Source organism: Glossina fuscipes, unplaced genomic scaffold (genome assembly GCF_014805625.2).
Source record: "Glossina fuscipes isolate IAEA_lab_2018 unplaced genomic scaffold, Yale_Gfus_2 3, whole genome shotgun sequence".
NCBI lineage: Eukaryota > Metazoa > Arthropoda > Insecta > Diptera > Glossinidae > Glossina > Glossina fuscipes.
This window is the reverse complement of record NW_023998417.1, coordinates 9,061,639-9,074,123: the sequence shown is the minus strand read 5'-3', so window position 1 is coordinate 9,074,123 and position 12,485 is coordinate 9,061,639. Positions and strand designations below refer to the sequence as shown.

The 12,485-nt window shown below is 30.1% G+C and overlaps 1 protein-coding gene across 33 annotated transcripts in view; it reads right to left on the bottom strand.

Moving 5' to 3' along the window:
• The window catches only part of LOC119635181 (calcium-activated potassium channel slowpoke), an 85,845-nt gene that overhangs the window by 48,257 nt on the left and 25,103 nt on the right, over positions 1-12,485 (bottom strand). For 5 of the 33 annotated variants that reach the window (XM_038029839.1, XM_038029838.1, XM_038029830.1 and 2 more), the window contains exon 7: positions 139-230. The exons of 24 other annotated variants lie outside the window; for them this stretch is intronic. In XM_038029839.1, the coding sequence (XP_037885767.1) occupies positions 139-230 (92 nt within the window). Of the gene's footprint in view, positions 1-138; positions 231-8,857; positions 8,950-12,485 lie in introns of all 33 variants that reach the window. 4 more of the 33 variants (XM_038029840.1, XM_038029842.1, XM_038029831.1 and 1 more) reach the window with 1 other exon arrangement.

Genomic DNA, 12,485 nt, shown 5'->3' with positions numbered 1-12,485 from the left:
ATTATTTTTTTTTTTTATTAAATATAATTTAATTATTTTATTTCGTTTTTTTTTTTTTTTTTTTTATTTATTTAGTTATTTTTAATTTTTTTTAAAATTTTTTTTTTAATTTTTTTTGTTTTAATTTTGAATTCTCACCTGCGACCCTTTTCATTTTTTAAAGTGCCACCATATTTGGCTCTTGTCCCAATCAAGTCTATAATCTCTGGTATACAACTTGCAAATATTGCCTGTATTTGATTACATCAATTATATATAATAAAGACTTATTTAATTAATCCAATCCAAGAAATTCCTTAAATTTAAAAATTCAATTAATTATTTAGGTATTTTTTAGTTTATTACTATTAGAGTTAAGTTAAAAAAAATTAAATTTATTCGCAAAAGCCAATTTCCCATGATACAAACATTTCGATTCCCATATTAAATCCGAAAAGGATGCTCGCTCTTCCCAAAAGCAATGATATAAAATATTTTCATTAAAGTATGAATATGAATTTATTTCGTTTGGGAACCAGTTCAAGATAAGATTTACATATAATGAAATACGAAGAGAGGATAAATATGTAAAATATAGCATGAGTAAAGGGATATTTATTTGTTACTGTGCAAGGTTGCATCTGCAAGCTTGGGAAGCAAATATTACCTTCTCATCTTGTTTGCCGAATGGTTACTGCACCTTGCAGAGAGAGGGAGAGAGAGAGAGAGAGAGAGAGAGAGAGAGAGAGAGAGAGCGAAAGAGAGAGAAAGAGAGAGATGTCTCTTTGGCGCATGCATTCAGAAGTATTTTTTTATTTCCCCCGATAAATACGATTTGGATGTACAATCCTTGATAGTAACTGGCTTTCACGTCTCTTATGTACTTCTTCTTTCTACCCGGAATGCGTAGCCATGAAAATTTGTTGCAGCATTCGTTAGTGAAGATCGCTTCCTTTCTTTCAGATTTTAAGTCAACGCATATTGCAAGGTGCTTGCTTACGCAGTTTTCCTTCGTAAGTGTTGTCCGGCGAGTGCATGCGTTGCGGCTGCGGAATCTACAACATTGATTTAACTCTCACAGTTTTTTGGGCGTGATCCTAAACGATACTATGAGATACTGAATAAAACTGCACTGTCGTTAAGGTTTAGACAACATTAGGGGCTATGTCAAATTAGAATGTGTGCCGAACACAATTTTTGATAGGCTTGAATACGTACGGGTTGTCTATAAGTAAAACGCCATTTGCGAAAAACTTTGCCCTTCTGCTTAATTTGAAGGATAAAGACGCCGAACAATGCATGCCTTTGAGCCATATTCGCAGCTCAAATAACCAAGATGCAGACTAGGCTAACTATCAACATCGACGATAGAGCTGAATATGGAGCCACAGCAGGCCCATTTGACAGCGCAGGCCCGCGGGATATTATGGTTTATTCTCGAACTTAATAAATGTACTACACATTAGCAACAACAAGTCATGAAATTGGCAAGAAAAGTGGGCGCAACATATCAAAAGTCATAATAGCGGGGAATTCTCAGCATAGTGAAGTTCGGTCTCATTAGGCAAAACAAACTCAGCAAATAACGCTAACATCATTAAAGTGAAATATGCTCCACTTTATATTACATATTGCATCATATTAACATTTTTAAGACGTAAACTTTATTTACTCCTAAGGAAATATTTTTTATATACGTATGAGTTTTCTTTCATGGAGAACGACGCGACACAAGCAAGGATATGCACAAGACGCAAATGCTTTCATAAAAAGCAGGGCAAAAATTACATCTCAGCCATAAAGTCAGTGCAATCCGTGTTGAGACATGGGACTTATTGCGCAGAACTAAATATATATCTAGATAAACTTAGTCGATAGATTTTTTTTGCGAAATAAAGTTAAAAAATATTTTCGCAAATATTATCCGTAACTACCTCCAGATACATATGCATTGAACCATAAACGAAAAGAAATGTGAAATGAGGTGAAAACCATTGAAATAAACTAATAATTAATACAAATAAAAATTAAAATAAATGATAAATGTAAAGAGCAGATATAACACGAGTTAAAACACATGTTTCAACATCTATTCTAAAAATGGATAATTTTTGAAGAGCAAATCATACAATGCCCGGGATTGATTGTACCGCTCGAAATTGTCGCAATTCAACGTAGATATTAAAATCGCGCTTATATGGATTCATTTTGTTCATCGCGCATTTCAAAATTTTGCTAATATTCTAACTGACTTTAATCAGCGGACGTTGTTAACTCAATCTTTGTTGGCAATCTTTGTTGGACTGTGGAAACTGCGGTAGTCATGTTCGAACAGAATTTTCGACTTTTATAATATAGCACATAACCCAAAGATTAGTTTGAAAACAAATAAAAACACTGGTTGACTAGGTCCCTACAATTACTCATATACCGATTTCTCAAAATAAGGCCTTAGTTCGATTTATGTTCAATAGCGTTCGCCGCAAACACGTTAGTGTAGGTTGTAGGTTGCAGATAAAAAAAACAAAAAAGGACAGATGGACAGACAAGCTTAAATCGATTCAGAAAGTGATTCAGAATTGATCACGGTAATAAAAAGGCGAGCCTATTTCAAGTCCTTCTGGCTGTTGCACAGATCCACACAAACTTAATACACTCTTGTTCCACAAGTAGTGTAGAGTGTAATTATAAATTAAATTAAATAAGTACAAAGTAAAGAAGACAAGCATATAATGCTCACAATTTCAGATAATTTAAATAATGCGCGTAGTATAGACTTGGCTGAGTTTCCATTAGAAAATTGTAAAATTATTGTATTTGAGCCTGTTCCGCTAACAAACTATTATCGCTGCTTCTAATTTTTGTAATTCCTCCACACTATACTACTTAGAAACAATTCTTTTAGTCAAGGCGAACTTTCTTTACATAACGATTGCTACATGGAACTAACTTTTGCCTACACAGACGGTGCTTTTTGCGTCCTTTGATGGCATTTTGCCAATATTGAAAGTATTGTTAACAACCATATGTAAAAACAAAATTTGGAATAAGGATTTTAAAAATTGACCTTTAATTGACCTTCTGCCAAAGGATCGGTCTATCGATACCCGATCAAGATTGTAAGACAATTATTTAACATAGCTGAAGCTTTTGTTTCTCTAAAGATCATTGTTCAAGGTTTTTAAAAGTTTAGTTTGTAAAAAAAGGCGCCAAGAATAAGATAACCAAAAGTTTAGCCTCTTCTTAGAGCGGCAACAATTAAATCATGTTGCTCGTAAGTATATACACACAACACTTGTCGAGTAAAAATTTACTTATTCTTCTCGACCTATGCATTGTCTAACCTATGTCAGCCACTAGCTTAAAGAAAAAGTTTCGAAGACATAACTAACAGCTCTCTCCTCTGAATAAAACAGTTATTCGGCTCCTTAAGAGAAATCTCGTAAGTCTACTTGGACGTTACAAGCTTCCGCTATATATAATGGGGATTACATATACTCGTATCGCGCTTTGCATCTTAAATGCCGATGCGTGTACAGTTACTAAGCCCGACGCTATTTTATATTTATTTTATTTTCCAAAACGTTTTTCTTCACATTTTTTCACTTCAGATATTAAAAATAAGAGAGAAAAAAACAACAACAACAGAAATAAGAACAATATAATTATATCGTTAAATATGAAATTGACATGTTTTTTAAAAAATATATATATATATATATATTTAAAATGAGCGGAATAGGCGGTAAGAGTAACTTCTTGGAGACATGTGCGTTTCCCTATCGTTTGTAATAATTTATTTAATAACAATTTTTAATCAAAAAAAATTTTTTTTTTCATTATCAAAAGAAGAAGAATAAAATGAAAGAAGGAAAAAATGAAAAAAATTCTTAACAATGATTATGCATTTAATTTCTATTCGTGTATCTATGTATGTATGTATGCATGTTTGGCTTTGTGTGTTTCTGTGTGTGTATGTGTGTTTGTATGTGCGTGCCTTGTCGTGTAAATTTCATATAGTACGGTTGATAAAAGAAGATTGTGCTTAATTGCGAGAACTTTTTTTTTTGAAAGAAATTTTATTTTATTATTATAACAAAAGTCAAAATATATTTATGATTGCTAAACTACAAACGTGTCTAAAAATTAACGCAAGAATAATTTTATATATGTACATACATATATATACATAAAAGTATGTATATAATGCGCCTAAAAAAAAATTTCATTATCAACTATTTACTCAAAGTATTCTAAAAATGATTTTTTAATATTTAAAGTTTTTTCTTTTTTGTTTTTGTTTTACCCAAAAATTTTGCGTGGCTGCGGCATACAGTCTGTGCAAGCAAAACGAACTCAAAGTAACAACGGTTTGAATAAACAAATTTTGCAATCAACAAAAAAAAAAAAAAAAACGATGCTTGAAAGAGACAGAGAGACTTTTTATATATATGTTAAAAAAAAAAAAAAACAGAAAAGAAAAACAAAAAAATAATAATAATAATAAAAAATATTTAGTTTCTTCTTCTATTTATTTTTATATTTTGCTTTTTTCGTATTTTTCAGGTTTACAACTTTAAAGCTAGCCAAACAAACAAACAAACGAACCAACGAACGGTTTTTATAAAAGGCACGACTACTCTAAGAACTGATATACGTGTGCGCAGTAAGTAAGTTTCATAAGAAAAAAAGAATTTAAACAATAAAAAAATAAAAGCACTGAGAAATATGAGCTAAAAAAGGGATTAAATTAATTTATAATAAATCAAAAAAAAAAAAAAAAAAAAACAAAAAACAAAGGAAAAAATTAAGGAAGCATACATAAGATAAATATATTAAAGAGAAAAACTAGGATTTTTATGTCAGAGAATAATGTTTTATTCTATTATTTATTTATTGAATCGTTTTTTTTTTTTTTTTATATAACCGAAATAATATTTAGTTATTCTAGGCACACGTACCTATTTGGTATATGGTATTCAATTCAATGACAGACAGTATACTGATTAATGGGGGATAAAGCAAATTGTTTTTACTTTACAAACTAAGTTTAAAGGCAAAATAGCAAAAGATTTTCTTGTGTTATATTTGTCACAAGTTATAATAAAATAACAAATTTCTTCTTATTCGCTATAGAAATTTGGCGGTTAATTGTTTAAAAAAAAAAGAAAAGGGTTTGTTTTTTCTTTTTTTTTTTTTTTGGAAAATCCTTTACCGTAATTGAACTTTTTGCTTAGTTTTGAAAAGAAATACAAAATAATGACTTCTAGCTTTCAAGACCTACAAGAAGGGAGTTAGTTAGTTCCTTCAAAAAATACAAAGTAAAGAAGTTCAGAAATTCTTTTTGAATTTTTTTTTATGTTGAAAACGAGCGCTCGTAATAATAAATTAAAAAAAGATAAAAATAATTCAAAAGCTGTTTATGTGTGGGCAAGAAAATATTACAACATATGTTATTAAATAATTTTTCATTCAAAAACAGAGAGAGAGAGAGAGAGAGAGAGAGAGAGAGAAATAAAAATTAATTGAATATTCAGCTTTTATCAAAATGTTTTCTTCTATTTTTACTTATCTTCTTTTCTTTTTTCATTTTTTGCGGTTTCATTTACTTTACTTTAGTCAATTCGTTTCAATTTATAGTTCGAATCACGAATGCCGGTGATTTTTTTTTCGTCTTCGCGACTTTTTATTAAAATCTGGAATTCATCGATTTCTCTGGTAACATGTTTTTGTGTTGATTGATTACCTTTCTCTTATAATCACAATGAATTTATATGTAAATATATTTAAAAATAATTTAAAAACATATATGTTTAATTAAAAACAAATTAAAAACTAAAAGCCTACTATTATTATCATCGCATATGATTTAAAAATAAGCAAAAACGCGAGTAACGCCCACCATTGAATACCCTACACCACCCCTCAACCATTTATATAACGAATTTTCAAAATCAAACATTAATTCAATCTGAACCATTTCCAATAGTATTTGTCTTTTTTGGGCCAAAACGCGTAGATCTATCAAATTTCATGAAAATATACCAAAAATTTGCGACCTGTAGGTGCTAACATAAGAAAAAAAAAGGCGTACGAATGGGTAGACTAGCAAACGCACAGACGAACAGACAAATTTAAATCGATTCAAAAATCGATATAACAAGAGCTGAGTCTTTCTACTTGTTAGGGTATAACAATGAAATGTTTCTCTAAGTTTCTTAATTTTTTTAATTTCTTTCAATAGACAAATTTCGATCTCTTTTTGTCACATGAAAAAAAATTAACTATGAAACAAAGTATATTGGGAATAGATGAAGCATTTTGATACCCATCACTAGCAACTGTTTTTTTTTTTTTTAAATCGAAAATCGGAATTATGTAATAAAACTAACTTAGATAAGTCTAAGCATCCTGCCACGTAATTGTAACGTACTTTAGATAAGGGAGCAATGATGTAAAATAAAACTTATATGTCCGAAGTATAATTAACTCAATTGCCAAATAGCCGACGAACACGTTACTGGACTCCTGGAATATAGCCGAACATATAGCGTTTATAAGAAAACGCTTCCAAGATATCTTCGATAGAAACAATATTATAAATTGGACATTTCAGCTTATTAGTTAAAAATATGTGGACCGATTTTATTGATTTTTAATTGAACCTGAAACAATGAAAAAAAAAAAAAAAAATTAAACTATTTTGATCTCTTTCAACCGACTACGTCTACAAATATCAATTCAATTAATTACTCTACCATCCTAGAGTAGACTTAAAAACAATAGCAGATAAAATAGCCACAGTCGATTAGCGGCGAATCTTTATATATATTCGTAATTTCATATCAATATTTAATAATGAAACTGGGATAAATACTTAATTGTATTAAATTTTAGATCTATAATTGGCGCGTGTTTAAAAATTGTCGAAAAATGTATTTTGAAAAACTTTTTTTTTTATTGTGGTACTAATAATACCATGGCTAGATTGAAACCATAGTCAAGCTTGTTCTCTCTGCTTGTCAGTTGTCAGATTTTTATCATTAAACTTATCACTAAAATACTGAAAACAAACAAATAAAAGTATGATAAGTCACGGCACCCTGCAATAACTCAAATACCGATTTTTCAAAAAAAAAAAAACTTTGGACAGGAAATGGTCGAAGAAGTAGTCCGATCCTTGGGTCCTAACACGTTCGTGTACCAAATTGCATTAAAATATCTCAAAGATTCCGACGTGTAGGTTCTATCACAAGAATATAAGGCGGACAGATGGACAGACAAGCTATCAAAATATAATTTTGAATCAGTAAGTATAAAAAAGGTTGCTCGCTCTTTCTTAAGTCCTTCCGTTTATAGTTTGCTTATATGATTATATACATAAGCGCTAATAAAACACAGACTCTTAAAAAATGCAAATAGAAATTTTAACAATAGTTGGCGAGCAACAGAAAAGATATAGCGCAAGCGCATGTTTATTTGGACGCATGATGCCTGCAACTCAGAGATCCATCGCATGTTAATCATAAATTTTATCGATAAATTTCATTTAAAGCCTACAGTTTAAGTTTTAATAAAAAAAAAAAAAATTATATATAAAAGAAAAGAAATTCTTGAAAGCAGCAGTTCTTCTCAATTCTCTAATAAGGTAGTGCACCGATAAAAAATTAAAAAAAAAAATAATAAAAAAGTAATTATGAAAAGCATTTGATTTTTCGATACACAATGCTAGATAAAATCTATTGATTTAACCGTGAACCACTAGAGAATTTTTTAAAAGATTATCTTATTAATTTATCAATTCATACATAAAATTTGTAATATGATTAAAACACTTTAAAAAAAAAAAAAAAATTTAATAGATATTTATGTTTGGTTGCATGTCAATCGATATTAAGGAAAAGAGAGGGGAAAAAAATGGGAAATACCTACAATAACTATAATGATGATGTATACGGGAAAGTATAAACGTATAATATACGTAAGAAATCAAAATTAAAAAAAAAAAAGAATTTATATCACATTTTGTAGACCGATCAATTAATTGGATGAATTTTTTTTTTCAAAAATATATCGAAAAATAAATTTTTAAGAGAAAAACAAGAAAAAAAATAATTACAATAACAGTTACAACACACATGCCGCCAAGAAATCAAAGCCTTTTACGAAAATAACGCTTAGTAATAGTAGTAGTAGTAGTAGTAGTGGTAGTAGTAGTAGTAGTAATTTTTGTTTTTTGTTCCTTTCAAATTGTTCCTTCTTCTTTTGAATTTTATATATTAATCCGTTCCTCTGCACTCGTCACTACTCATTTTTATTAGCAACTTTTTCTATATATAATTCACTTTCAAAAAAAAAAAAAAATTATTTATGTCAATAGAGGAAAAATGATACATAAGTACAAAGAAATAAAACATATTGATTAAAAACTGTTATTTACAAAATAAAAAATAAATAAATAAATAAATAAATGAAACATAAAAAAAAAAAACAAAAAAATGATAAAGGGAACCAATCAATCAATCAATCATCTTTGGGTATTTAATAAAGCAATTAATTAATTAATTAATTAATTATATCATTAATTTAAATGCAGGGAAAAGAAGGTAAAAAAAGTTAAATGTTAAATACGGTCAAATCAAGTAGAGTAGAAAAATAAAATAAAAAAAATAAAAAAAAAATGAAAAAATGATTACAAAGAAATATATTTGAGAAGAATTTATGTGTTTTGCATATGTAAATTTTTTTATTTTTTTTTATTTTTATTTTTATTTTTTTTTTAAAGAAAAGCCGGTACAGCTGCCTTTTAGTGGTGGTTGTGGTTGTGGTTGCTGTTGTTGTGGTGACAGTGGTTGTAGATAGTAGTAATGGTGTGTACCTTTTTCTAGGATCCTTGTTATAAGTTCCACCATATTTACTTCTTTGAGCGGCCAGTTCTGTGATTTCTGGAATCCAACTAGCGAACACAGCCTATATTATATTGAATATATACATATATGTATAATTCTTTTTGCATATCCTTACAACTGATATTTTCATATATTTTTGTAATAATCTTTTCATTCTTAAACCATTGACAAAGAAAGTTATAGTCGCCTTTAGGCGATTCTCGGATATTCACCACCACCTCATCATTGATTCCATCAAAATTTTTATTTATTTTATTATCAAAAATCTTATATATCGATTGGGAACCCGGAACCCGGGACCCGGGACCCAGGACCCGTATCATATATTAGTTTATCTGTTCATTATACTTTTCGTTTTGTTCCGTGTACTTTTTTAACCACAATATTTGTGGGCGCATTTTCAAAATGGATCACCTTGATTTTCGCTCCATTACGACCTTACAACAACGCTTACGATATTTATCTCAATTTTTTGACATTTGTGAGGAAAAAAACACACAGATAGTATTTTAGCAAGTCCATGACATATCTTCTTCCATACAAAAGTCAGTAATGCTCGTTTTCTTTTTTTTTGGTTTTTTATTTTTACTTACTGCCATTCTCCCCCCCTTTTCATTGGTGGTGAATATATGAATAATTAATAAAATTTATTTTTATTACGAAATCAAAATAAACCGGTATCGGTCTTTGAAACTTTTTTGCAAACTAATTGCATACAGAACGATGGCTATTTATTCCAAATTAAACAAGAATTTCATCCAACATTTGTCTGAATTATTAAGTAGATATCAAGGTTTAGGTGAGCATGAAGGCTTTAAAATTAATTTAATAATCTTCTCTACGAATACTTGCAGCTTACGTGCTTTTTAAATTTCTCTTTTTTTTTTTTTTTTTTTTTTTTTTGGTATGTTGAATGGAGATGGAAATTTCTATCTTATATCCATATACCAGCTTTACAAAAATAACTCAATTCCGAATCGTGCGACTAAAGTTCACTACAATGCATTTCTTTTCGGGGCGAGAATCCAATGCTTCATATAGCGCAGGACCCCTTGAATTGTGAATTCCCACAAGAGAAATTGACAATCAATTTTAAATTTCTTCGCACGACTAAGCTTTAGTTCAATAAGCTTGCTATCGTGAAGGGACTAAATGCTTGATATCGCCTAAGAGGTCTTGCAATGGAATGCAATTATCACAAGAGTAAAAACAGTAAAGACAGCAAGGACAAGGAAAAACAATATGTATTCAAAAAGTAATCTCTTCCGCTCTCCTCTGTTCGATAACACTCAGTTCAGTTTGCGTTCATTTCACGAACGATAAATTGTTTGCACAAGATGTATAGCTAGCTGACAGATATATTTCAGGTAAATCAAGTGATTCTTCTTCAACGAACAATCACTTATTTTTTGCATGATAAGCAACTTAGATAATTATGCTAAAAAATTTGGATCAAATAACTGTTCGGATTAAACGGACGATTTTTCTTTCATATATTATTCAAGCTGTATAAGAAGAAAGTTCACAGATAGAGGTGATTAAGAATTAATTCAATTTTTACGAACGAATTTAAAAATTGTACAACTTTTGTCGCGACGCCCCCTGTGTAGTAAAATCTTATTTGGCAGTTTAATGTATCGCTTAACTTAAAAAATATATCGCCGTCTATGACCGTATAAGGGTCAATATATTTCCATCCACAAGAAGCAACAGACTTTTGATATATTTTCCGTTCATTTCTTGTGTCTTGAATTTGGCAGACAATACAATTCCATGCTTACAACAATCAATCCACTGACTAATTCGCAAGTTCCCCATATCAAATCGACTAAACACAAACTTATATAAATCGCTTTTAACACATATTCACATTAAGCGTGAACTCAATACTCATGCAATATTTTACAAAACCTATTTATTTTATTTGACGCAACTTAATCGCTTCTTTCTTCTTTAGGCTCACATACTGTTGCTATTTATTCTTTGGCACAATAAGATCATCATAATCCGTATATATACATATATCATTCGATAACAATCGTCTCAAAACTTATTCCTTCAGGCCCTTACATAGTTTTCGTGACGAAAGCCTACCAAAAACTCTTTCGATGTCCAAATTTTAGCTGATATAGTGTATAGTGTAACTTTAACTGTGCGAGTTCAAGACCATCATCATATTGGACTGAGCCAGTGAAATTGTCAGATATTAAATCAACATCTTCTCGCAAGTGATCTTAATTTGTTAAAATCGTCATAAATAAAGCCTCAAACAATACCGATTCAAGCAATTATTCTTGTGTTTCGATCACAACTCTTCCGGCACAAAACGCTGCCACAAAATAATAAAATTTTATTTGGCATCGTGTTCCTTCTAAATTTTTAAAGGGTTTTTTTTAATGAACAATTTTTATGTCAGCACTTGCCACAAGTTCATTGGATCCATAATATACCAATACAAAATTCAATTGAATTAACGCAAGAGCCCGCCATTTACTTGGGTGTTATATAATTTGAGGGAGTTGGGAAAAAGTCTACGAATTAACTTGTACGCATTTTCTATAGTCGAATAAACAATTCACTTTATATAGACAAGATTTGAATTAATTGACGATGGACAACCAACTAAAACAAAAGGAATTCAACCAAAAAAAAAAACACGTTTGAATATATTCGCCATAATGGGAATCCCTCCTGAAGATCGCATTTAATTTTCTCCGAACTTATAGAGGGCTACACTTGACATTGATGTTTGCTATCGATTGTTAGTTGTTAGATTGCTCTAATTTCTAATTTTTTCTCAATATCGAACCATCGCGATTATTCACATTACATTTCTGCGCTTATACTACGAATATAACGGAAAAGATGCGGTTTTCTATGCCATTTTCGATAGTTGTTATACCTATCAGAGAGAGAGAGAGAGAGAGGAATGGGCTTCCTAAAGGCATATATAACATAAAATGTATTATAGTTAGAAGACCTTAAAAACGTGTGACAGATTAGCCGAATACAAAAAAAATGACCGCATAACCGCATGAGTAGCCGAGTAGGGAAAACAACTCAGAGGTCGCTGGTTCAAAGCTCAAGCAAGCGTACGATCTAAGTTACTCAGCAGCCTTCTTTAAATTCATACTTTGTAAATTTATATATTAAAAATATATGTAGACAATAAATAAATAAAAATAAATAAAACAAAATTACCGACAGAGAAATTTTATTTCTCATATCCGCGACCGAGAAATAAGATCTACTGACATGAATACAAATCCTACTTCTTATACCATACAGTATGTTATGAAATTTTATGTTGATGAAGAGCATGTCCATTCCTCTGATAGATCCGGATAGATCTTACAACTCTTATTATTGTCTGAAAACTGAATCTGACACTAACTAACTTTTAATGAGCACTAGAAAGCGACGAAGAAGAAAGCAGGGACAGCTGATTTTTGCCTTCCCTTTTGCTTTTAAAAAAAGAATGTTACAATATTAAAAAGCAGAATATGCATAAGCTAATTAAGAGTTTTCTTAAAAAGCGTAACTTGGACGAGTTATCAACATATAAAGCGCAATACCATACAACATGTATAGAGAACT